At 38.1% G+C, this 27,870-nt stretch overlaps 2 protein-coding genes across 7 annotated transcripts in view; one reads left to right on the top strand and one right to left on the bottom strand.

Moving 5' to 3' along the window:
- The window catches only part of LOC131678908 (uncharacterized), a 543,408-nt gene that overhangs the window by 333,072 nt on the left and 182,466 nt on the right, over nt 1-27,870 (bottom strand). The window lies entirely within an intron of this gene.
- On the top strand, nt 1,160-25,898 carry LOC131679335 (cytochrome P450 6d1-like). The gene is made up of 4 exons (XM_058960045.1): nt 1,160-2,523; nt 2,580-2,737; nt 24,238-25,603; nt 25,669-25,898. The coding sequence occupies exons 1-4, from the start codon at nt 1,209-1,211 to the stop codon at nt 25,827-25,829; spliced, it is 3,000 nt and encodes a 999-aa protein (XP_058816028.1). The 5' UTR covers nt 1,160-1,208; the 3' UTR covers nt 25,830-25,898.

Below are 27,870 nucleotides of genomic sequence, written 5' to 3'. Positions count from 1 at the left end.
TATATATATATATATATATATATATATATATATATATATATATATATATATATATATATATATATATATATATATATATATATATATATATATATATATATATATATATATATATCGCATTGCTTTTCGGAGCTGTATGAAAATCATTGTATAATGACTTGAAACTGTACATCGTACACACTCAATTTTCCACAGTACACACGACGTTCGATTCACAACGCTCGTTGATCATCTCAAAAGCTTCACGTCGATTCTTGAAAACGCCTCAGTGATCTGGTTTCCACGTCAAGTTTCGTGGTGCATTTACAATTACAATCTAACGAACGCTTCGTACGCATGACACTAAGAAACCAACCATAGTGAGAGCCAGTTATTCTACCATCATATCCGGATAGGTGTCCAATGCTGGGACTTGACACCTTACAAAGTAGCCGAACAATTCAACAGGCGTTGATTATCGCAGCACTCATCAACGGGCAGAGACACTTTCGGAAAATTTTCGGATACCAGATCGATCACTGCAAAATGGAATCTTGCTTCAAGTCAACTTCCATAGGACCGTATTTAGATACAACTAACTGATTGCCGCAAGCATTTGTGCAGTTAGCGCCGTGGAAGAGTTCGTCGAATTTGGCGAACCGTCCAAACGCTATGTTAATGAAATTAGCTTTTGATATTATTTTTTTTAATGTGAAGATACATATGTGTGAACGAGGACTAAAGATAAATTGTGGTTATTATTATTATCAGTGCTTGTGATTTTAAATATGGTGGTTTGTGTGCCCGCCTGAGAATTTTTCACATCATGTGTGTCCATGTATACTTTGAAATTGGATGGACATAATAAAATAATAACTAAACAAATTCTGCAACGCTTCGTTAAAATGTATAATACTACAAATACTGATAATAATTTAATTTTCCAAATCAGTTATTTACTAGATCAATTGGAGCCGCCTGTATCAATATTGCGACACCCCAGGCATCTGGTCAATCATACATACTGCTGAGCGTTTTGTTTTGTTTCCATTTGCACGAGTATCAATGTATAGCTACCATGAAACCTTTGATTATTTTGCATGCCACCCCCCCTACGGTAGTAAGCTGCGGGAGGCGTCGTGTAATTAAACTGATAATGTAGCTCTAGCAAAATAGCCATCTGATAGCCGGTCAGCGCGCAGTGGAAGCTTAGACGGCAGACTCGAAAGATGTTTCTTCTAACATTTGTCTTTCTATCGGTGATTGTCTATCTAGGCCTTAAATACGTCTATTCCTACTGGGATCGTCATGGAGTTCCAAATCTAAAGCCAAGCATTCCCTTCGGAAATCTTGAAACCGTGGCCAAAAAGACCGAATCGTTCGGAATTGCGGTCAACAGTTTGTATTGGAAGAGCCAAGAAAAGCTGGTTGGGATTTATTTGTTCTTCACACCGGCTATTCTGATCCGCGATGCTCACGTTTCCCATCAGATCTTGACCACCGATTTCAACCATTTCCACGATCGAGGAGTCTACTGCAATGAGAAGGGTGACCCATTTTCGGCGCATTTGTTTGCTCTTCCTGGCAAACGATGGAGAAATTTGCGCAACAAATTCACTCCGACCTTCACTTCTGGCCAGTTGCGCAACATGTTGCCCACCATTCTGAACGTTGGTCATCGCTTGCGGAAATATCTGGAACCAATTGCCGTAAAGGGTGAGATCGTTGAGATGCGTAACGTAATGTCCCGTTTCATGCAGGAGATAGTAGCCACTGTGTTTTTCGGGTACGAAGCCAACTGCATAAACGATCCGGAAGATTCGTTCAGCACTATTGTGGGACACATTCAGCGGGACAGTTTTTCTGTTAATTTCCGATCGGCTGCCGCATTCGTTTGCCCGGCGCTATTAAAATTCACAGGGGTAGGCTCTTTACCTCCGGAAGCTTGTGAGTTTGTGACGAAAGTTATCACCGAACAAATTGAACATCGTGAAAAGAATAAAGTCAACAGAAAAGATTTCATCCAGCAACTGATCGATCTTCGTCAGGATGATAGCAAAAATGATGAAATCCAGCTGAGTTTGGGTGAGTGTGCTGCAAACATCTTCTTGTTTTACATAGCCGGATCGGAAACCTCGACCGGAGCAATCACATTTTCTTTACACGAGCTGACTCAAAATCCGGAAGTCATGCAAAAGCTTCTGAACGAGATCGACGAGACACTGGCAAAATCGAACGGCGACATTAACTACGACGTGGTGAAACAAATGAAATACCTGGACCTGTGTGTGAAGGAAACTTTGAGGAAGTATCCGGGGCTGCCAATTCTTAACCGAGAGTGCACACAGGATTATCGTGTGCCGAACTCGAAGATGGTCATCCGAAAGGGCACCCAGGTGGTCATTCCATTGCGAGCGTACGGTATGAGCGAGGAATATTTCCCGGAACCGGACCGATACAGCCCGGAGCGGTTTGAGGGAGCGACGAAAAATTTCGACGACAAGGCTTACTTTCCATTCGGGGAGGGTCCGCGGAATTGTATAGGTACTTTATTAGAGTTGGATAGAGTTTGTGTATTGATATTCAATGTTTTTTTTCAGGTTCGCGCATGGGTGAAATGATAACCAAAATCGGACTAATTTTTCTTCTGTCCAGTTTTAACTTTGCGGCAACCAAGGGGCCAAAGATTGAGTTCAGCCCTGCTGTGGTGCCATTGGTACCCAAGGGTGGCATTTCTTTGAGGATAACTAGGCGCCATTGAAGTAATATGACTGTTGTGAATTTGTATGTATACTAATAAAAATTACTCATCAGCATTTTGTGTTGCATTTATTCAGTAGTGACAAATAAAAAGCTGTTGTAGTTGACACCACCATTTGAAAATTAAGTATCAACATGGTGATTATTTTGAGCGTTGGATGGTTCTAAACAAAATAATTTACTCATGCCCTAAGCGCTCAAAAAAAGTAAGTATCTCTTGCACCAGTGATTTATCAAAAACTTCATTGATTCGTTGAGCTAGATAATTTCTTAATTACGTGAAAGTTTCAAAAATTTTCTAGGGTAATAAAATATACGAAATCAAGAGACTTTATCGAGGTATGTTTTGTCGGCGATTTTATCAGTTCGATGAAACATTCATAACAAAGTAATCTACCGAAGATAAGATAGTTCAGCAATTGTCTTCGTGATTCGCAAACAACTTAGACAGCGCTTTCTTCGACATGATAAGTAGGTTTTTGAACTGGTAAAAAATAAATTAAAAAGATCTTTTGTTTAACAGAATTCCATTTAATTGCGCATTATGATACGTTTAAAATGAAAAAAAAAAGTTGGAAGGAATCCAATTCAATAAACAGTTGACAAACTTTATGAAGATTTTAAGTGATTCGAAATCAGTACCAATCAACACACAAGTTGTAAGCTAAGTGTGCAGTCTGGTTTTGAACACTGGCTGCAATCCAAGATAAGAGCAACGGAACGGCCTGCAAACTGGTGTGCGAATGTTTATTATTTCCCGTCGGAGATTAGATTGCGATACACGATTGTTGCACAGTCATGGAATTATTTGCAAAAACAAGTATTTGTGCTTGGTCATTTCGGGTGTAATGATTTGACAAAATTTTTATCGTGTCATGTGTTTACGAAATAATGGCAATAATTGTGTTGCTGGCTGTCAATAACAATTCGAATCGGATTACTAAAATTTGGTAGGCAATAATTGCAAGTTGTAATTTTTGTACATTTCTTTAGCAAAAACTAACAAACACTTATTTTTCAATTTTTGGAATTTTTTATGCTTAATGAAATACCTTACGAAATATTTCAATTATTAATTAATATTATTATTAAGTTATTAAGCATTTCTTCATGCTGGATTATCTTGGTTAGCTATGAAGGGTAGGAGGAATACAAAATGACACAAATTGTAAGGGCAATTGAACGATTGCAGGACGAATTGAATTGAAGGTTACGAATAAAAGATATTGCGTTGCGCTTCTCTTAACAGGTGGCAATCCGACCTTCATAGTTGCAAAACGTTAAATTAGTTATGAAGATGAATCTCGAGTAGGGTTCGTCGCGGTGCGGATGTGGGCGGTAAATGGATAGTCCGCACCGCAACCGCAAAAAAATAATAAAACCGCACCGCTTACTGCAACCGCATCGCTTTTACCGCACCGCACCGCGCGGTAATGCGGTAAATGCGGTAAAAATCATGTATTTTAAAAATTGTGCTGAGAAATTATTCATTTATTTTGTATAGCCATTTATAGTAAAATGTTATTCTTATTTACACGAAAATTATCTTTGACGGACTCCTCAGAATGTAACATTTATGAAAGTATTCAACTTTGCAAGTTTTATAGAGAGCGGTAAGGGTTTTGGCGTGAAAAAAACACTTTTTCTCGATTTTTTTCAAATTTTGCGTGAAGCGAACTGATCAAAACTTTTGTATCATTTCAATAACATGCTGTATTTTTTCATGCAAAAATATCGACAAACGACTCGGTGACGAAGCTTTTTGTAGAACGTCTCTGGAAAAACATGATTTGCGGTGTTACCTGCCATTGAAAAACTACTTAACCGATTTCTTTCAAACTTTGTATACAGATTCTATGTAAAAATACCTAACCCCTACGTTAAAGTTTTGAGACAAATTTTCAATTAAGGTAATAACTGTCCAAACTATGCAAAATTTGGTATCTGGGCTAACTTTGACACTTGTCACAATATGAAGGAAGACCTTGAGGGAGACTTTGAGAAACACAAAAAAATCGCAATGCCCTACACTAACTTCGAAAGCTTTACTTTCAAAAAGTTACAAAATACTCCTAACTGAAAAATATTTTTTGTTAATTTGGTAGAAATATTCCCAGTTGGACGAACAATGGAGGCACGCGAAAAAAATCCTCCAAATTCGATTGGTTTGATGATGATAATTACATTCTTTGGATTGTGTTTAAGTCGTAGTATCATTAGTTCATCTCTAAGTTCTCCAAATTAATCAAAATTCACAGTTGAGAAAATGTCATCGAAAACGATTCATTATTCCACGATTACCAAGAGGAATCAGGAGAAATGATGCATTTTGTAATTGAATTTAACAGTAAAATTCAATTGTTTTTCAATGATTGGATTTTGCGTTTTATGTATTTGAAAAGGTTTGTTTGTAAACTTTTTCTGTGAAGCATAAAATAAATAGTTTTCAAAATATATCGTAAAAATGATGGTGCCAAATTATATTGGACACAGCTTATAGATTTTATTTCTTACTAACAGTGTGTTTTATCATATTTGAATGACCAAAATGTAAAAAATCAAGTAGGCGATAGGTCGAATACAGATTATATTCGGATTTCTTTTTAAATCATTGTCAAGTCTATGGAAATTAGAGCAATTAAATGTTTATCATGTTTCTCTATTGCAGGGTAATAAATAAAACTCGAACGTTCTGACAGAGATGTGTTCCTTATAATGACATTGCTAAGCATTCGTTCAGAAAATAAATCTAGTTGCGTCCTTCTCAAATGGTAAAAGTCATAGTTTTAATTCACTTTTTAATGCAGACTGCAGACTTTATCAATTATTTTTTGAAGTGCGGTTGCGGTAATACCGCGCGGTAAAAGCTCATTTCCCGCACCGCATCCGCGGGAAAAAGTGTCTCACCGCACCGCAGTTTTTGCGGTGCGGGTGCGGTAAATACCGCGCGGTTGCGGTAATTACCGCAACCGCGACGAACCCTAATGTCGAGTTCGTCTCATCAGAATCCGACACTAACTTAGTGACACGACTAAGTTAGCACCAGAATTTTTTTATTAAATTCGTTTATTTGATGGGCACAAATGCGTTAGCTTATTTTGTTTTTACATTTTAAATAATTCAAAACTAAGAGGTAGAATGTTGAAATATTGTTTTTATATTGGAAGGAAGAATTTTATAGCTATCTTAAGACAAGAAATTGAATTCGATAGACAATAGTTGGGGACAATATATTTTATGGGGAAAGATTCCAAAACAAGCAATCCAGTTTGACATACAAGAGGGGGAATAAGTTTTTATGAATTTTTTTTTAGTTATAATTAAACAACCAAAGCACTAGAGAAATACTCCTTACAGTTTAGGCAATTTGCGTTTTGATGAAGTCCAATATATAAACAACCATCTGAAGTATTCGCTTATGTTGAAGTAACTAGAAGAAAAAAGGTTTTTATTTTTTTCGCCCAGGTGGCCAAAACTGCCTCTAGGTGGCCTACTTATTTTAGGGCTTTAATGAAAAATCCATTACTTACAAGAATTATCAACATTATTTTCGTTTTTCTCAACACGAAGCCCACCTACAAAAGTTTTTTGAAGCCAAAAAAACGCTTTTAATCCACCTAACAGTGTGATGAGACATTTCTTATAACTCTTATCACTCTCTTCGGATATTATATCGTTTGAGAACATTTAGAACTTGATGTTTCGCGATGTTTTTGATAACACATACTACATGGGATAGTGGCAGGACTCAGAGAATCGCTCAAATCAGCATAGGACAACATCAGTGCTAGAAATCTCAAACCAAATCAATGGGAAAGCGAAAAAATGTCCCATAAAATAGACATTCCAACGAATTATTGTTAATGCTCTGTTAATAAAATATCCAAATTGTGGTGGGAAAACTGAATTTTCCTAAAGGGGTTATTTATTTATCATTCGGATGTATGAAAAAAGCCTTATGTTTACATTTGTGAATATCGCCCTTTTCACAAAAAAGCGTTGAAATGAAATCGCAGCTCCTGATATCACGTTATCTCTGAAGTGCCTGCGTGCATAGTTCCAAATTTTACTTCGACATCGACTATTTCTAAAGGTGACTTCCCAGTAGTATCCTTGATTTGAATTATTACCGCTAATCCTAATGTCAAAGAACAAATAAAAACCTCTCGAAAACGAACCGTTTGGGGAAATCATCATCATTACTGGAATTTTCATTTTCACGAAACTTTTCGATAGCCTTCCGTCACATGCGTTAATGCACTGGGTGCACAGTGCTCCGAAAATCTAGCGAAATCGTCTTAGGGCACCAGCGGGTCTAATTCAGAGCTATCTGCGCGGCGAGTTAAATCTGTAAAGAACACTAAAAATTATTTTCCATTCCATAATTTTCAGTTCAGCAATTCGAGAGATCGTACTCACCACAAGCCATGAAAAATAGACTACGTTGTGAAGCGATGGTAACTCTTTATTAAAAAATCACGGTTAAATAAAAAATTAAACTATTAAAAAATTTCAAATAGTTTATAATTTTCACAAACTTATTAGGAAAAATTGTTTAATAAGCTTTCGTAATATTGTGTAGGACAAAAGCTGAAAATTTCAGTATTTTCTGTATCTGCAACATATAAACCCTTAAGTATACCAATTAATTGGTATACGAATTGGAATAGGTTCGCCAAATTTTGGAAGAAGTCTATAAAATAACCTCTTGAAAGCTACCTAAAAATTGTTGTAGTTCGATGCAATAAACAAATCATATTTGGCAATACATATTTGGCTGATACAATTGGGGTGTCAATGTATTATAATAGATATTCAGCATTCGAAGAAGTTTCTTGTGAACGAGTGTAGAACGACTTTGTTTCTACTTACTTGAAGTCAGCGGCGTAGCCAGAAATTCGGTTTGGCGGGGGTTTGGTGAAAATCGATCTTACTGTCTAAACGGCATAATTCCGAAACCATAATTTTTGAAGTTTTAAAATTATGCAAAATTATTTTCCAGAAAACAGTAACAAGGTTCGTGTCTTTAGCGAATTTGTTGCGACTTTATTGTAGTCCTGAATATTAACCTGAGAAAATTCACCATAAATACTTCTTGGACAATATACCGTCAAAATTGTTTTATCAAATGATGCGCTGTTTAACGTTTGTAAAACTCATCGAAGATACTAAACCTCCGAAATTGGCGGTTTCAAAATGATGTTATCTTGACCTTAAATTACTGTTTTTAAACATTTGACCTATACATACAATTGGTCATACAACAAAAATCAAATGCTCATCAAAATCGATCAGCACCTGCTAGAGTCGAATGGAAATCGTCATTTTTCATAAATTTCTCTCTACATTCGGAAAGTGTTATCCTCGTTATTAATCATATTACGTTTTCGTCTCAACTCGACGCATTCCCAAAATAAAAACCTGTTTTAATCCATCTAGTGGTGCAATTGTGCTTGTCTCATTTGTCCAGACTACGATTCCATGGCTGGTTATGTTCAATACAATGGTGGGAATGAATATTACATGTTCAGTACGATTTGCACATACATACAATGGATCGACAGCCACGATCTTGAGATACTATGTGATACTGAAACATCGCTTGAAACCAGCGGCGGATCATGGAGAAAGATCCGAGAGGTCCAGGTGCAGCCGAAAATGACGATTTTTAGAGTGATTGCATAACCTTTCTATATGAGAAAGGCAAAAATGTACCAAAGTCCAAAGAAGTCAATTTTTGTCAAACATCTCAATGTTTCATGCATTTTAAAGTCATTTGGCATCAAAAATACAAATTTGATGTTGAAAATTTTTCATTTCAGTTTATATGAGAATTTGCTGTGTGATTGCACTCTTCAACTCGTAACTCCGGAACCGGAAGTCCAATCAATAAAAAATTCAATAACAGCCGATGGGAAGGTTGTACCTTTCATTTGAGACTAACTTTGTGTAAATCGGTCCTGCCATCTCTGAGAAACTGAGGTCACATTTTTTTCCACATACACACATACATACACACACAGACATTTTCCGATCTCGACAAACTCAGTCGATTGGCATATGACACTCGGTCCTCCGGGTCGGGATTAGATTGACGAATTTTAGAGTGAATGAGAAAGACAAAAACATTTTTGGCAAATGTTGAAAGTTATGCATTTTTTTGGTGAGCAGTTCTATGTTTCATAGACATTAAATCAATTTTAACTTCGCTTCCTATTAAATAAAGAACCTTATTACAATACATTTCTACAAAAACGAGATCAATTTGAATATAAATCTGAGGATTATGATTGATTACAGAACTCTGGAATTTTCTATTGGAATGTTTTCAGGCAGGAATTTGATATTGATGCAATTAGACAACTGTGAAATCAAAACCAATAGATCAGTTACATATCAGGACCCCATTCCGACAATTTATCAAAAGTCCTAATGATGTTAACAACAACAGGTTATCAATCCACGGATCAGATAATTGTTATTGTAATATTGAATTAAATCAGTCTGCATCAATAAATTTTCAACTTCAATCCAATATTTTTTTTGGGTGTTGTGGGGGGGGGGGTGTTGTACGGTGTTAAACCCCAAAACCTTCTCTTGGCTACGCCGTTGCTTGGAGTTATTTTTTTCGCTTTTCATTTTCCGATATGTTTCAGATCGATCCGATGGTTATAAGTTAGAAAAATTGCAGTGAGAAGGTTCGCACAAATGAACATTTTTGTACTGATAAGGTATCAAGTTCCTTCCAGACAACTTGGAAGTGTTCGGTGATTATTTGTAGCGGTTGTAGATAGTAAAATGAAATACAAAAGTCGTTTTATCGAAATAATGTTTAGCTTATTTCAATGGATTATTACTATATTGAACAATAAATGGGCGACAAAGAGTAATCAACAAACAACAAGCCATAACTTTTAAAGTATTCAAAATAGATATTTAAAGTCTTTAGTAAAGTTATTCGCAAAAGTAAGAGCTACAAATTTGCTGAAGACATCATTTCGATATAATCACTTCCAAGAAAATTTGTGAAAATATCTCACTCATAGGGTGATTAATCACCAAAAGCACAATTCCAGAAGAAAGGCCATATTACCTCCATTAAATTCTCCGAAGATACTATTGACCTAAAATAAGCCGTTTTGGCGTTAATAGTAGATTATATGTTTTTGGTCATATTTCTGGCTATGGGAAATGATAAAAATCTTTCGTCCGCATTTAATGTTAAATATCTCTTTTGATAATAGTCCGATTTCTACAATCTATAGCTTGTTCGAAAGGTATTCGTTAAAGCTGTCCAAAAACATATAAATTGTGAATCTATATTGTCAATTTCGGCAGATAATTTCAAAAAACTGCAAAAAACGCCATTTTTACGCATTCAAACATTCATATCTTGGAAACTAAACATCAGAATCAAAAACAAATTAATAGCGTTCATACTGTTTTTTAGTTCTTTCATTTAAAATTGGTTTGGATAAGATCGGTTCAGCCATTGCTGAGAAACACGAATGAGAATTTGTCCGTTACATACACACACACACACAGACACACACACACACACACACAGACATTGTCCCAAATCGTCGAGCTAAGTCGATTGGTATATAAGACTCGGCCCTCCGGGCCTCGGAAAAAATCTTGAAAGTTTGAGCGAATTCTATACATTTCTTTTATAAGAAATGTAAAAATTGGGCACTAGAGGGTTAAGTATATTTGGATCATGGAAAATCTTTCAGTGAAAAAGTTTTTCTAACAACTACTTATTTTCATAATTCATTCTATTTGCCGTCAAAATATAATGTTATTTTTGAATATAAATTTGAACTACATTTTAAATCGAAAATTTTCTGAAATGTAGTAGTTTTCGAGATATTTTGAATTTTGTTTTAACAACATAATTATACCCAGGTTTTTTTACACCGTTTTTTGTGGGGTTTTTTACGAGATTTTTTTTACGCGGATTTTCCATTTAACGCGGTTTTTTTAACGCGTGTATAGTTGGGGCAAATGGCGGCTGAAAAGTAAGCAATACATTTAATTGAATTTTATTGTTGGAATTCGTGCTAATAATTCGATTATGTGACAAAACATTCGTACAGGTGTAAAAGAAGTGTTGTCTGTCAGAAAATCCGTATTTTTTTATTTAAGCGTACGAAATTTTTTGCGCGAGATATTTTCATTCTCAAAATCATTTTAAGCGGTGATTTTATTTTTCCCATAATCTTTGATACATTTTTTGGTGGAATTGAAGATATCACTGCATTTAGCTCACTTTTTGAAACCCCTGGATTATAATGGGTTAACGTGGTTTTTCACGCGGATTTTCCAATTAACGCGGTTTTTGCAAAAATATTATAAGCTCTTTTGAATGCAAAAGACGGGTCTGGAAGATTCCTTATGGCCCACACCCAATCAATACGGAATGGTCTTGAAGAGTAGGTTCCAGAAATTGATTTTTGACGCCATTTTGAAATCAAAGATGGCGACTTCCGGTTTAGTGAAATTCGTTATAATTCAATAAATATGGGTATTTTCGGAATGATCTTGAAGAGTAGGTGCCAGGAATTGATTTTTGACGCCATTTTGAAATTACAGATGGCGACTTCCTGTTTAGCGAAATTCGCTATAACCCAATCAATATGAGTATTTTCGGAATGGTATTGAGGAGTAGGTACCAGAAATTGATTTTGACGCCATTTTGAAATCAAAAATGGCGACTTCCGGTACAGCGAAATTCGCTATAACCCAATCAATATTCGTATTTTCGGAATGGTCCTGACGAGTAGTAGACAAAAATCGATGTTTGACGCCATTTTGAATTCCAAGATGGCGACTTCCGGGTTAGCCACATTCACTATAACCCAGTCAATATGAGTTTTTGGAATGATCTTAACGAGTAGGTTCCAAAAATTGATTTTCGATGCTTTTTTTAAATCCAAGGTGGCGATTTCCGATTTCGCGAAATTCTCTATAACCCAATCAATATTCGTATTTTTGGAAGTTGAAGTTGTAGTACAAATAATTTTAATAAAACAGTTGAATTTACTTAAATTTAAGCAATATGTTTAATTTGAATAAATTCAAACCCCCAACTCACACCAAATACGTCTCTTTCTTCTCTCTCTTCCATTCTCACCGCACTTTCCTGGATGAACACATAAAAAATATTTTGCATTTTGCTGGTTTATGATTAGATCCTATATTTGAGGGTGATTTAGATGATTGCCCAGATTGTTCATGCGGGAATTTCGGTAAACCGGAAGTCGCCATCTAGAATTTTAAAATGACGCCAACCGTTTGTCTGCTACTCGTCAAAACCATTCCGAAAATACTCATGTTGATTGAGTTGTAGAGAATCTCGTTAAGCTGGAAGTCGCCATTTAGGATTTGAAAATGGCGCCAAAAATCAATTTTCATGGAAAACCTTGCGGGGAAGGTGTAGATTTATTTATTTCTGGCACCTACTCGTCAAGACCATTCCGAAAATACCCATACTGATTGGGTTACAGCGAATTTCGCTAAACCGGAAGTCGCCATCTTGGATTTCAAAATGGCGTTAAAAAACAATTTCTGGCACCTACTCTTCAAGACTATTCCCAAAATATTCATATTGATTGAGTTATAGCGAATTTTGCTAAAGCGGAAGTCAACATCTTTGATTTCAAAATGGCGTCAAAAATCAATTTATGGCACCTACTCTTGAAGACCATTCCAAATATACCCATATTGATTGGGTTATAGCGAATTTCGCTAAACCGGCAGTCGCCATCTTTTATTTCAAAATGGCGTTAAAGATCAATTTCTGGCACCTACTCCTCAAAACCATTCCGAAAATATCCATACTGATTGAGTTATAGCGAATTTCGCTAAACCGGCAGTCGCCATCTTTGATTTCAAAATGGCGTCAAAAATCAATTTCTGGCACCTGCTCTTCAATACCATTCCGAAAATACCCATACTGTTGGGGTGTTGGCCATAAGGAGTCTTCCAGACCCGTCTCTTCCATCTTTCCGAAAATCTTAGTCTTTTGTATTCAAAAGGACCTAGAATATTTTAAAAAAAAAAAAACCGTGTTAATTGCGAAATCCGCGCAAAAAAAACTTTCAAAATAAGTCTTTTGTATAAAGTTTTTTTACGCGGATGTTCCAATTAACGCGGTTTTTACGCGGATTTTCCAATTAACGCGGTTTTTTACGCGGATTTCTCTTATTTCTCCATCAACATCAATTTCAAAAGGACCATAACATTTCCTATAACTTTTGAAAGCTTTACAAAAGCAATCAAAATATTATTCAACCATAGGGTCTGATGAATAAACTGTACAGTTGAATCATATGTTGGTTGTTTTTATGTAGCTTCCAAATGGTTCACAATATCGTTTTGATGTTAAAGAGAAAGTTACAGGAAATCTTATGAGCCTTCTGAAAAACCTATTGTTGTTGATAGAGAAACGCAAACAACTTATGAAAAGGTCGTAGTAAAACAAAGTAATTGTGTTGCTTAAACAAAATTTAAAAATCTCGACAACTACTACATTTCGGAAAGTATATGTTGTGAGCATTTTGTTTTAAAATGGAGTGTAGAATCATATTCAAAAATAAAATTGTGGGGGTAACTCGGACCCCTCGATTTCTCAGAAAATCGTAAGACTGTTGTGCATATTCGTGGATCCGCTATTCTAAAACATTAATTTTGACAGTTGAATCGCATTCTTCAGTTTTAATGTAATGGTAAAACTGTGATTAAAGCAACAAATAAAAGTGAAAAAAACGGTTAAGAGTTTTGGAAAGCTTGAGGTTCCTATTTTAGGGAATGATTTTTGTTTGGGTGAAAACACAGATATTTTTAAAACGCTGACTCCTTTTGTGAGAAATGGGTATACGGGTCAATTCAGACCCTCTATTCCATCAATGACCGTTCAGCGGCTTGCGACTACACACACCATTGCACATGACACAGTAAATAAAATACATGGTGCGCCAATCGACAACTGTGACTAACCAGATTAAGTTTTTGTAACGAAGCTTCTTAAGTAGTTTCTCCAAAAAATATTTTATAGGTAAACATAATTCAATTTACAAAAAAATGACGGTCTGAATTTCCTTGTAAGGAGGTCTAAACTACCCCTACAACGTAAAAGGATGAAAAAACGACGATTAAATTGAATTCTTTGAAAAGAAAAATGAATATTCTAAACTATAGATGCAAGCTTTTTGCGCAGAAATGATTTGCTTTTTTTCTGCCTCGAAAAAAAAAACAATTGAAAAGTTCAATGTTATATCAGTAATTTATTTTTATACGTCTTCCAATTTTTGAGATGGTCTCCCACGGGTCACTTATCATAAATCTGACTCAAAATTTAGTGTAGTTTCAAGATATATAGGAGCCATCGGTCACGCCCTGTAGCTCATAAATCTTCTTACTATTTGGTTGCCCAAACAACATCATATTACTTTAAAATCAGTGTTTTGTACTAGTTTTGTCAACCATTTCTGCTATTCGATGTGATTGGCTACGATTATTAACGTGTATATTAACCCTTAACATGAAAGTAGTCGAAAAAAAGAATTATAGTATTTCAAAATTGATAGCAGAAATGGATTCAGCTACCCAAAATTAGTTAAAACCCCAATTTTTAGCCACATTACCCATTTTTAAAATTTTGTCACAACTTCGTATGAACAAGTCCCACTATGTGCCATGGAGTGGTGCAACTGAACTTTTATGGCACCAATATGTAGCTGAGGTTTCAAACTAATAATTAGGTCCATTTTACCGATAAATTCTTTCACATCTATCCACCTAAAAAGGTGATTTTCTTAGGTAGGTCCAAATAAATCCGGGTTCCCTTATGCAAAATTGAAGGTGGAACATGCAGTTTGGTGTTGCACCTCCTATCCATTCCCCTCCTCCTCCGTCCACTCCGCAAACCTCATACCCGCATTCCCTTCATCCACCCCGTATACCAAAATAAGTTAGGTGGCTCCCGACGCATCCTTCCCCCTCTGCATCATGCGTTGCGTTGCGTTGTGACGATGATTTTGGCGGATTGCACACTGACTTCATCATGTTTGACTGCTGATTATCTAATAAGAGTTGCTTAGGAAATGGTAAGTAGGAATTCATACCAATCCGACCCATATTAAAACCTCAACAGCATGATAGCCACCATTGCAAGCCGCCCCCATCTCCATCGTTCACGGGGAAGAATAAAGCGCAACTCAGACGATACATCAGCTTCCATCAACGTCAACGGAACGTCACCGTTCCGTCAGGATAAGTTAAATACTTTTCTCTTGCGCCCGTTCACACGTGCCGTACGTCAAAACGTTCCGTGCCGTTGATGTTGTTTGTGAATGCCTCCATTTAACTGAATGTAACTTATCCTGACGGAAAGGTGACGTTCCGTTGACGTTGACGGAAGCTGATGTATCGTCTGAGTCGTCCTTAAAAGATAAGGTAGACAGGAAGTGTTGATGATCCACCTACTTAACGGAAAGACGACGATTCATCAGACTCTTCCATAGGTGTCGCGGAGTTGGTAGTTTGGAAGGGTATCAGGTCAAGGATTCGTTCCAAGCAAGCGATGCGACCTATAAAGTATATTTTATTAGGTAGTTGTTTAGTTAGTCTTCGAGTGCACGATGACTCGAAAAAGAAAAGATCTTGTTTGGTTTTTGGTTCTTTTTAAACTCTGGGCAGCCGGCTACCGAGAGTATTCTATGTTCCCTAGACAAAAGCAATTTGAACTCCACACAGACGACCGTGGGAGTATTGTCTAGAAAAGCTAATCTTATCTGCGTAATGGGCCGGATCACTATTTATTGCAACAGTATTTGGACAGAATTCGGTACTTCTTCTCTACGATATATTTATTGGCTTGAAAACTACCGAGTGATAACACATTACACAGGCAAAAATAGCGCGAGATGTTATAAATCAAGGAAAGTATTTCTTATTTTCCATATCGGATTGTTTTTGGAATACAAGTATACGAGCGATAATAACGAACACTGAAAGGAAATATAAAGGATTGTTAACTTGATGCACGGGCTTGTTAGCAATAACGGAGCTTGAAATTAGGTTCATAAAAACAGACGCGGCGACTTTTCAATACGTATTGACACGTGATCATCGATACTAGTCAGATTAGTCGTATTGGGGCTAATTTCCGATCAACTATTCATTTTTACGGCAATGTTGTCTCGACTAGATCTGTTCGCACCCTCTCATTCTGCTACTATCGGCAGAAGGCTGATAGCACCCAGTCGTCGCTGGTCTAAGGACCAAATGTCATCAATAGACTTAGACTCGCGTGGAGGCATGAGATAGGAAAATTGTGGGAATTTTGTTATCCCACCGTTTGACGACCGCATCCTTCCCTCTCTGCATCATTCATATAAAGTCAATTATTTGCAGTTAGATTTGACAGTAGTACATCTGTAGTATGCTATGTATGTTTTGCTTGGACCCGAGCTAACTGAAAACAGAAGGGCCTTTATGTGTAGGAATAGATATAGCGTTTCTATGCTATATTATCTTTTTGATTTTCTCATATAGAAAGGATATGCAAATTCTCCGAAAACCAACTTTCCAACCGAGGTCCAGAGGCCGAATCCTATGTACCATTCGGTTTTGTATTTTTTTCGAGGAGAAATCTTCAAAAGAGACCATGGCCGTATTACTATCGGATTCTTACTGCAGTTCTTTTTGCAGCAAGCATACCGACTAAACCTAAATCTTTTGTATCTCCGTATCCTCTTTCTGCCGGTATTACCGTTGCACTGATAAAATAAATACGTAAATAGAACGAAAATAATTGCACAATGCACGAATTCATTCGTCGTTTTCTGCAACGAAGTTTTTTTTTGCGTGCATTGTGAATGGTTGGTTTCGTTCATTTCACGCTCTAAAAACATGGCGAATTGATGAAAGATGTACGTTGCACGAAATTTATCGTCGAAGACAAAACTATTTTTCGTGAATGACACGAAATAATTCTAGAGAAAATTTTCAATAGGACGTAAGTAACATTGAGAGCCTTTCTTTGTTTACTTTCTCTTTCGTTTATTACGACGTCATTACAACACTTTTTACTAATTTTCCAGTACATATCGAAAGCCGACGGTTTTTACTACAATATTATGCAAAGAGTACAGTAGTAAATGTTGAAATGGCCGAGTAATGAGCAGAAGAGAAATACCCCAAAGAGAATCTCTCATTGTTACTTACGTCCTATTGAAAATTTTCTCTAGAATTCGTCATTTTACTTAACGTTTGTGTATAGTACGAATATTTTATCAGACGCCCGATTTAATTTCGTTTATCGAGCTGAATTTTCGTATATTTTTTCATTCGACCTTTTAGGATCGCCGTTTGACAATGAAAGTGAGCGATCTGATAAAATTAGTTTTATTTCAAAGTTCTCACCCCTATTGAGTTCTAGAATGGATTTTCTAGAATTTTGTGGCGAATCTTTAGCCAAAACCGTGATAAGCGCTAAACAAATTTCTTGGGTTGATAGCGAATCTATTTCGTTAGTAACAAGAATTGCATCATCATTCTTAGTGACGAGTATTTAAAAAACCTATTTTAATCCACCTAGAGGTGCAATTGTGCCTTTCTCATTTCTCCAAACTATGATTTAATAGCTGGTTCGTACAATATAACATTATGGAAATGTCTTTCATTCTTATTACACTTGGTAAGTATATATAAGAGCACCTTTTCGCATTCATCGCGGTATCGGTTTGAATCGGAATTTTCTATGTGATCGCACTCCACAACCCGTAACTCCGGAGCCGGAAGTCGGATGGAGATGGAATTTAATGTCAGTTTCCGGGGACGCAACACCTTTCATTTGAGACGAAGTTGATCAAATCGGTCTAGTCATTTTCGAGAAACCAATATAACCGTTATTCTGAATTTGGATGCTTCCGGATCCGTCGATGGTGACCAGTGTGGCCAAAGAGACTTTGAATGACTGTTGGTGACCTAGATCTACAAATTCAACAGTTGTGTTAACATTTTGGAAAAAATTTCACCTTTTTACATTCATCGCAGAATTCGTTAGAATCGGGATTTGCTGCGTGATCGTACGTAACACCCTGTAATTCAGGAACCAGAACTGGGATCCACACAAAATTCCACAGCAGCTGATGGACCTTTCATTTAAAATCAAGTTTGTCAAAATCGGTTCAGAAAATTCCGAGAAACCGATGTGGACAAATCAACAAATTTTGTTTTGTAACCATACTCTTCAACTCGTAATCCGGAACAAGATGTCGGTTGAAAATGAAATTCAATAGCAACCTATGGGAATATTATACCTTTCATTTGAATCTTAGTTTGTAAAAATCGGTTCAGCCATCTCCGAGAAACCGATGTGGATATTTTGTTAACAAATCCGCACATACACACACATCCATACATACACACATACATACACACATACATACACACAGATATTTTGCGATCTCGGTGAACTGAGTCGAATGTTATATGAGACTCGGCCCTCCGGGCCTCGGTTAAAAAGTCGATTTTTGGAGCAATTGCATAACCTTTCTATATGATAAAGGCAAAAGAATAATATTTAATTAGCTTAATCAGCATGAGTTCAATGTTATCTTCATGTGATTATATTTTAAAATGTTGGTGGAATTGGTTTGAAAGTGGAGGGAATGAGTAGAGTGGGAGTGGAGGATGCGTCAGAAATCCTTCATCTTATTTCGGTATACGGGGTGGATGAAGGAAATGCGGGCGTGAGGGTGGTCCAAGGGGAGGGGAGTGATGAAGGAGGGAGGTGTAAGGGCAAGGCGGGGGGAGGGGTGGCGACGCAATACTCAACTGCATATTTTGCCTTCCATTTGAGACTTGGTTTGAGAAAATCGGTTCAATCATCACCGAAGAACCGATGTGACTTTATTTGTGGAATATGCCCGGAAGTCCGGACTTCCGGAATCGTCGATAGTGGACAATACATTCAAAGAATGTTTGATTGGCTATCAGTGATCTAGATCTGCGATTAGAAGTAATTTGGTGATTATTTCAATAGTTTTTAGCCTCTGAGGTATTACGATTGTACCGATTTATATGGGAAATTCTAGTGTATCCTTACTAACACCCCTGTAACTCCGGAAGCAAGAGTCAGAACCGAATGAAACTCAGCAGCAGTCAATGGTATTACTGTATCTTTCATTTGAAATCAAGTTTATAAAAATCGGTAGAGAATTCGTTGGGGAATGGGTGTGATATTAGCTTAGGAACTTGGCGGGTTCCCCGGGACCGTCATGAACCGTCATAGGTGGCCAATGTGGTCAAAGCTGCTTTGACTGATCATTAGTGATCCAGATCCGCAAACTAGAGTAATGTTACATCAATTTTAATATGTTTTAAATCATTTGAACATCATGGTGGTACCAGTTTATATGGGAATTTTCTGTGTGACCGCACTCTTCAACCCGTAACTCCGGAACCGGAAATCGGATCAACTAAAAATTCAATAGCAGCTTATGGGAGCGTTATACCTTTCAGATGAAACTACGTTTGCGAAAATCGGTTCAGCCATCTCTGAGAAAATTGTGTGAGTTTAAATGGCACACATACACATACACACTCCAACTGTATAGACTAGGTCCACCGCCGGGGACCAGTTGAGTTGTACGTGACGTAGGACCGAGTTGGGTCGTCGGGGCGCCTGGGAACCGGACGACAAGCTTCACCGGAATCGCTGAACCGACCTCGACATCCTATCGGGTAGCTCGTGAGTAGGCTAGATCCACCACCGGGGACTAGATCGAGTAGATCGGGACGACGCGGAGAGCTAAAGGGCTCACAAAAACGAACATCGGAATCAGGAAAATCTACCGCTCGGTTGCAGGAGAATAGGCTAGATCCATTGTTGGGGACTAGACTGAGTAGTTCGCGAACAAGTGAGGGCGGGAGCTGAATGGCTCATAGGGAAAGTAACGAGAGGAAGCCAAAGGGCTCAAGAAATTGTGGTGCTAAAACGAAAGAAGAATCGGTATCGGGAGAGCCTCCTTCACCGGGGAACTCTCCGTCGGCGTAAGCTAGATCCACCGCCGGGGACAGGACTGAGTAGACCGCGACGAAATACCACCAGTCGCAGGTCGTCGGGACATCAGCGTACCGGACGCCCTGCTCCACCGGAATCGCCGAACTGACTTCGACATCTGGTTGGTTGGCTCGGTTTCGGGAGAACTTCTCTCGCCGGGGAAATCTCCGTCGGAGTAGGCTAGGTCCATCGTCGGGGACTAGACCGAGTAGTTCGCGAACAAGTCTGGTGCTCAACGAGTAAACGGCGCTGAATGGTGCGAGAAGGGAGTTGCGGTGCTAACTAGCACAAGGGAGCCGAAGAGCTCGGTGAATTAGACAGTCTGAAGTTTGCCGCCCAGACTGTAGAAAGCCGACTCACAGCCAGCTTTCCGACTGCCATGCAGAACTTGCCAGTCTGTGTGGATGGTAGATAATTGGTGGAGTGTAGAGGAGTGGGGTTGTAACCCTGCGGAGAAAACGAACTAGTAAGTAGTTGAATTAGAGTGTGTGCTATGCACATAAAAACCCCTCCCCGAAGTAATGCCAAGTAATGCCGTAAGGTAGTGCCGGGGAGGAATCAGGTTCTGGGAAAGAGCAGTGGTTTTTAGTGGGTCGGGTGATGGCAGCCCAAACCCGTTCCCTGAGACATTGGGGTTTTTGTACATTTTCCCTCGGGTATCAGGGTTTTCCTTAATTTTTTTTACCGCTCTCTAAAAAACACACAAACACAGACATTTGCCGATCTCGACGAATTGAATCGAATGGTGTATGACACTCGGTTAAAAAGTCGATTTTTACAGTGATTGCATAGCCTTTCTTTATATGAGAAAGGCAAAAAAAGAAGACGCCATATTTTAGGGCGTGAAATTAACGAAACCAATTATTTACAAGCCACAAAAATGTTCGCATCGACAAATGAACCTAATCTTTACGAATATATTCGATATGTATGATTTTTTTTGTGCATAGTTACTTTGAGGATTTTTCGGAAAAAAATCGTTCATTTTACGAACAATGCTCGTAAATATTAGAAAGACTTTCGTATAGATCATCTAACAATTCGTTTGATTAATGACACAGATTCGTAATAAGCCTACGAAAGTCGTTTCGACAAAAGACTCCTAATAAAAACAAAACCGGTTCCATAGAACTACAAATGATTTATCATATGTACGAAAAAATCGTATATTTACGTATATTTTTGGCTCTTAAAGAATTTTTTTAAATATTTGTATACTCGTTTCGATTTAAAAATTTGGAGTGAAAATCCTTTCCTCATAGATAATATTCCGGAATTCATGAATTTGCCTGAAAGGATGTTATTTTATCAACCTTTTTATGGACATATCTCCTTGAGTACCTAATAATTTTTTTATGGAACCCTATCCTTATGAAGTAGTGAAATGATGCTACATTTATCAGAATATTGGAATAGTTAATTTTAAAATCGGCACAACATTGAAAGTAAGAACTTATATTGGGGAGACTTGACCAAGTAGCAATAAGCTGAAGAAAGATGAAAGAGTACAACATTTCTTATACTACTATTTTGTGTTACCTACTGTGATGTTGATCACGCCACAAAAAGAATCCCACCTCAAACACCAGTCTATATATTTATAGTATTAGTCAACAAAATTGGCAGTTACATGGCTTATTTCGTGACGTACAAAAAAGGAAATGCAATAAAAAAATCCAAATTCATGAAATACAAATTTTTACTGGTACTAAAGATATCCACAATATGAAAAAAGAGTACAGCATGTTTTATACCATTATTTTTTGTTCTGATATATCAAAATTCTCTTGGTCAAGTCTTCCCACGCCTTGGTCGGAATTAGAATCGTCTTGGTCAAGTTTCTCCGTGGTGGAGAGATTTGACCAGAAAAAAACGAGCACAGAAAAACTTTTATAAATTTTTGCACAGTGGGCGCTGTGACTGACTTTGTTGGTCCAGAACCGGTTTTACTCGTTGCATTTTCCAAATACAATTGCTGGCTTCCAGTCAGAGCGCTGACTCTATTATCATAAGGCTTACTATTAAACGTGCAGTGTATTATTCTTGTGGTCTTTGCGATTCCGATTATTATCGAACTTCATTTGATCTTATAGATAACTGCCCTGCAGTTATATATCAGCCACTCAATTATTTCTCATATTCACGCATGTAGTTTCTAGTTGTTGCCTTAGTTATACTATAAAGAATTTATTTTCTCTGAATCATTTTATGTTTGTTTGTTTGTTTATTTATTAAGGCTTTAACCTCGAGGGTCATTCGCCTTTTTGAAAATAATGTACATTTCAAAAATTACAAATTCAAAATTTCATTCAAAATAGATATCAAAATATATATAAACCATCGAACATTATTTTTGTCGACTATCCTGGGTGCACTGCTTTCCGTTTCTTGTGTTGACTTTCTTTCTCGGTGGTGAGCGATGGTCGGGTGTACCTTCTGCTGCTTGCTGATCAATCTGTCTGCCTTCCCCCTCGCTTGTGTTTGTGTCCATATCGTCATCACTAGAATGGTTGTCGCTGTTAGATTTTTGGTGCTTTTTGTGTTTTCGAGTGACTTTGATATAGCCGTCTTCTTTCTTGTTTATTTCATCCCTGCGTACGGTGAGTATTGGCTTTGGGATGCCGTGGAATATTGTTTGTCCGGCATTCATTTGTTGGCCGGCTGTTTGTTGTGTATCAGCAAATGTTGAAGGCTGTTTGGTAGTGGTGGTTGAAGATGAGTTTTCTTTAGTTGTTTTGGCGCATGGCTTACCGTAGTGTGCAGTCTGATTACAGAACTGACACGTGGGCGCCTGCCCAGGGTATGTGCATAGGGTTCTTTGTATGTAGTTAACACCTTGAGATGATCTGCCCTCGAAAGTCAAGTAAGATGGTATAGGTTGGTACAGCCGCATTCGCACAACCCGAACACCGTTGAGAATGCCAGGGAAAAAGTTTCTCCAAGTGTCGTTAGAGACGGATTCCACTTCTCCATACTTCGACATGAATCTTTTAATATAATCCGTGCTAGTACGAGGTGCCAGATCATGGAGGCGAATTTCCGTTAGATCAAGGTCCATATACACGGGGATCTTGGTTTTGACGTTTTCATATTCGACGTCATGTTGCATGTTGTTCTTTGCTACGAAGCTTTCTGCCTCGGCTAAGGAGTTGAACGTTATTAGTACTACATTCCTGGTGTGGTGAAGCTGGACGTGTGATATCTCTGTAAGATCAAGTTCCATTTTCACCTTGACCAATTGTTCCACCTCGCGCACTGAAGGTCTAAGACGGGTTTGCGAAAAATCAATCGCGATTGTGTTCTCCCGTAATGGGCGAAATTTATTTTGTTGTTCACTCATTTCACTCGCAGTTAGCTGCAACGGAACTTTCCTGTGTCTATATGCTACACGTACACGTTAGAGCGGCGCGGCGCGGGTAGTATTTTTTGTTTGTGTGCTGTTCGCAAGCAGGTCGCTTTTTGGCTTCTGATCTGTACGAGATGAGGAAGCAGACTGAATCATTTTATGCTTTTCCTTTATTATTTGAAAAAAAAACCGCTGCTCGCCGTTGTGATATTACTAAATCATATATTTGGCCACTTAGTGAGTCTCCTGATAATCAGGCTCCCAGAAATTCACAGAACTTTGATTAACGAACAAATTTCAGTGCAATCGAATCCCTTTTACTGTTTCTGTTACGCTTGTGGAGTGCGCAGAGTAGTTTGGGAGCACCATTCTTCCCTTTCCTGTTGCGATTTTCAATAAGCCTTGGCTGGCTCTGACAAGTATTAATCAATAAAAAATTGGTTAAATCAACCAATCAAAGATTTTTGATCAAACCATTTTTTTAGATATTGATGTGAATACACAATCACTCTTCCTAACATTCACGTTACATTTTGTCTGAACAGAAGATGATCTAACGCGATTTTTCATATTTTAAACATATTTAGGATGGTATTTCACCAGAACCGCTTAAGGGCCACCCCAATCATCAATATACACCATCCCATAAACAATTTCATTATTAATTAAAAATAACCTGCACAAAATAATCGATGCACTCAAAGCTTATCATCATACTTCCTCACACGTGCGCGATGTGCAACGGTTATAAATTCTTATCCTAGGACCAGGGATTGATTCAGGAAAATTTTTCGGCGTCGGGGGTTCGAACTCTCAGGACGGTTCCCCTGGATCCGCCCCAGCCTACGACAAATGATGCCAATTTATTGCTATAGAAACTCCCATGTCTAAGTCCATTAAGCGAGATTAACGTGACAAGATTAAAACCTTGAAAAATCCGCGGATTTTCCACCAGACAGATGCAATCGCACTGTCTGTGTGTTTATCTTGAACAACGTTTGGGACTTTTGGCGCATGTCTTGTCGTTTTCTGCCCAAAACCACTGAAGTGCAGCTTTAAAAGCAAGCTTGGCTGCTGAACAGTGTCTCAGTATAGCGAAACACTGGAAAGCCACATTCGTTTGTCACTTCGACAGAGAATGTTTCTCTACACGCTCGCGCTTTTCTGGGCAGCCGTTTGGTTAGGCCTGAAGTACGTCTACTCCTACTGGGACCGCAATGGACTGCCGAACGTAAAACCGAACATACCATTCGGGAACCTGGCAAGCGTTGCCAGAAAGCAGAAATCCTTCGGCGTGGCTGTCAACGAACTGTACTGGAAAACGACAGGGCCACTGGTCGGAATCTATCTGTTCTTTCGACCGGCTATTCTGATTCGGGATCCCCATCTCGCGCAACGAATAATTACTACGGATTTCGGTCATTTCCACGATCGAGGCGTTTATTGTAACGAGAAAGGGGATCCTTTTTCGGCGAATCTGTTTGCCCTGCCCGGTAAACGGTGGAAGGATCTTCGAAATAAGCTAAGTCCAACGTTTACTCCCGGGCAAATGCGAAGCATGTGGCCAACCATTCTAGAACTAAGCAAAAAGTTTCACAAACATCTTGAACCGATGGCCAATAAGCGGGAAGTGGTTGAGATGCGTGATATAAGCTCCCGCTACGTGTTAGAGTTGATAGCTTCGGTGTTCTTTGGAATCGACGCAAATTGCATCGAAGATCCGGAAGATTCTTTTCGCCGTGTTCTGCGTAATGCTCAGCAGGAGCGATTCATAACCAACTACCGTAATGCCGGCGTGTTTCTCTGCCCGGATCTGCTCAGGATAGCGAGAACCACTTCTTTGCATCCGGAAGTAATTGAATTTGTGACGCAGATCATCACCAAACAAATTGAGCACCGGGAGAGAAACGGAGTTGTACGAAGAGATTTCATTCAACAGTTAATCGATCTGCGAAGAGAGGATGGCAGTCTCACCTTGAGTTTAGGTCAATGTGCCGCTAATGTGTTTCTGTTTTACGTGGCCGGTTCCGAACCGTCAACTGCGTCGATTATTTTCACACTACATGAACTAAGTCACAACCCGGAACTGATGAAGCGTCTGCAGGCGGAAATAGACGAAACACTGGTGAACTCGAATGGAGAGATGAACTACGAAATTATGAACGAAATGAAACTGCTGGATTTGTGTGTGAAGGAGACTTTGAGGAAGTATCCGGGACTGCCGATACTCAACAGAGAATGTACCGAAGAGTATCGAGTACCAGACTCGAGTGTTGTGATTAAAAAAGGTACTCAGCTAGTGATTCCTCTGCTGGCATTCAGCATGGATGAGAAGTACTTTCCAGAACCGGATCGGTACGATCCGGAACGGTTCGATGAGGCTGCCAAACGTTACGATGAGAAGGCGTATTACCCTTTCGGGGAGGGTCCTCGGTTTTGCATAGGTAGGTTATTTAGATCCGTTCTGATGATTTCGATTTTTGATTATGGTTTATTTTATTTTCAAAAGGTTTTCGCTGGGGCGTCGTTGTTGCGAAAATTGGGCTGATTTTGCTGCTGTCGAGGTACAACTTTGAAGCGGTTCGGGGGCCGAAAATTGAGTTCAGCCCAACTCTGGTGACGCTAGTGCCTAAGGGTGGTATACCGCTGAGGATCTCGAACAGACTGTGAAGTGTTGGCCTGAAGTAGATTTCGTGTTAGTTGTGAAATGTGATAAAATGAGCCAAATATTTGATTTAAATGTTAATCTTTTTCGGATTTTTTCGGAAATAATTAAAGACACGAATAATACCTCAACAATACCCGGAATAGAAATAATTCTAATATTTTGAGTTCGGCAAAAAACAATCTTTTGCTTGTTATTTGTTAATCGAAATTCGTTATACGTTTGCCATTTGCCATTTGCCATTTGCCATTTGATTTTTGAAAATTGTACTTTGTACTTTGCACTTTGTACTTTGTACTTTGTACTTTGTACTTTGTATTTTGTACTTTGTACTTTGTACTTTGTATTTTGTACTTTGTACTTTGTACTTTGTACTTTGTACTTTGTACTTTGTACTTTGTACTTTGTACTTTGTACGTTGTACTTTGTACTTTGTACTTTGTACTTTGTACTTTGTACTTTGTACTTTGTACTTTGTACTTTGTACTTTGTACTTTGTACTTTGTACTTTGTACTTTGTACTTTGTACTTTGTACTTTGTACTTTGTACTTTGTACTTTGTACTTTGTACTTTGTACTTTGTACTTTGTACTTTGTACTTTGTACTTTGTACTTTGTACTTTGTACTTTGTACTTTGTACTTTGTACTTTGTACTTTGTACTTTGTACTTTGTACTTTGTACTTTGTACTTTGTACTTTGTACTTTGTACTTTGTACTTTGTACTTTGTACTTTGTACTTTGTACTTTGTACTTTGTACTTTGTACTTTGTACTTTGTACTTTGTATTTTTGTAATTTGTTATTTGTGATTTGCGATGTGTGATATGAGATTTTTTTTGTTATTTATTATTTGTTATTCGTTATTCACTATTTTATCTAATATTTGTCATTTGTCTGTCTTTTGTGTTCCGTCTTTCAGTCTTCCAGTTTTCCAGTCTTCCTGTCTTCCACTCTTCCAGTCTTCTAGTCTTTCAGTCTTCCAGTCTTATAGTCTTTCAGTCTTCCAGTCTTCCAGGCTTCTAATCTTCTGTCTTCCGCTTGATTTTTATGTTACCTGCTCCGTTTGATAAAGATGCGTTTGGTGAATAATCCAGACTCGACAAATTTTCTCATTCCACTGAAGCAGTGTTCTACTCAAACAAAAACTAAATTGAATCCCCATCGATTGAATGAAATCAGCAATCATCCAACAGATAAAGTCATCCTGCATCCTAACGAATTTCGTGAATGTGCCAGTTGGGTTCGGTCTAAATGTACTAGTGCGAAACGGTTACTGCTCTGGTTGAGGGATTCATGGACCAATTCGCACGTATCTCATTCGTTGTGCCAATTTTCGACTAACGATTAAAGTCTTTCATCCGTTTAGGCACCCAATCTTCGCTTTCATTTACCCTCGAAACAGTATGAATCTTGATGTAAATCCGATAATTCGAAGAACAGTGATTGTGTTTCTGATTGTCGAATCTCGTACCGACAACTTCGCTTGCTGTTGAAGTGATGGAGACTAACTGATGTCAGACCAGCTGGCCGTTGATAGGCCAAACCATACGTCGACTATGATATTGAAGATGAATCCTTGTACGAGAATTTTAATGTAAACCACTTGGCTACGACTGATTTTAGTATGCTAGGAAAATCGCATGAAAACTCTACTGCTCAGGAGACTGAATCCCATTCCCATGCAGGCGAACCAATTCTCTTTCATCCAGAGAACATATGCTGCACGAAGCACTACGATAATCGAGTTTCGAGAAAAAAATCACAAGTGCTCGTTCTTCAAAGCTCGTAAAATATCGTGTGCCTGAGCATTCCTGTTGAATTATAAACATCCATAAGAAACCCCCCATTGCATCAATCCAATTGCTTCCCTCGTCCCTCATAGGTTAAGAAAGAGCACTTCGGAAATTTGACCTATTATTAAATTTAGTACGAAAGAAACTATACGAGAAACGGACAGACCATCTGGCCTTACCGATGACTCATGCTTCTCAAGGATCACGTAAACGTGTTACCTACAGGAAGTGCCATAAATAGAACGAGAAAAA

Source organism: Topomyia yanbarensis, chromosome 2 (assembly GCF_030247195.1).
Source record: "Topomyia yanbarensis strain Yona2022 chromosome 2, ASM3024719v1, whole genome shotgun sequence".
In the NCBI taxonomy this organism is placed as follows: domain Eukaryota; kingdom Metazoa; phylum Arthropoda; class Insecta; order Diptera; family Culicidae; genus Topomyia; species Topomyia yanbarensis.
This window is presented reverse-complemented; position numbering and strand designations above follow the sequence as displayed.

Bases quoted from the DNA above. Each gene is read 5' to 3' on its own strand.
- LOC131679335 (XM_058960045.1), top strand. From the start codon at position 1,209: ATGTTTCTTCTAACATTTGTCTTTCTATCGGTGATTGTCTATCTAGGC. The intron at 2,524-2,579 runs GTACTTTATTAG...GTTTTTTTTCAG, and splicing joins GGGTCCGCGGAATTGTATAG to GTTCGCGCATGGGTGAAATG. The intron at 25,604-25,668 runs GTAGGTTATTTA...TATTTTCAAAAG, and splicing joins GGGTCCTCGGTTTTGCATAG to GTTTTCGCTGGGGCGTCGTT.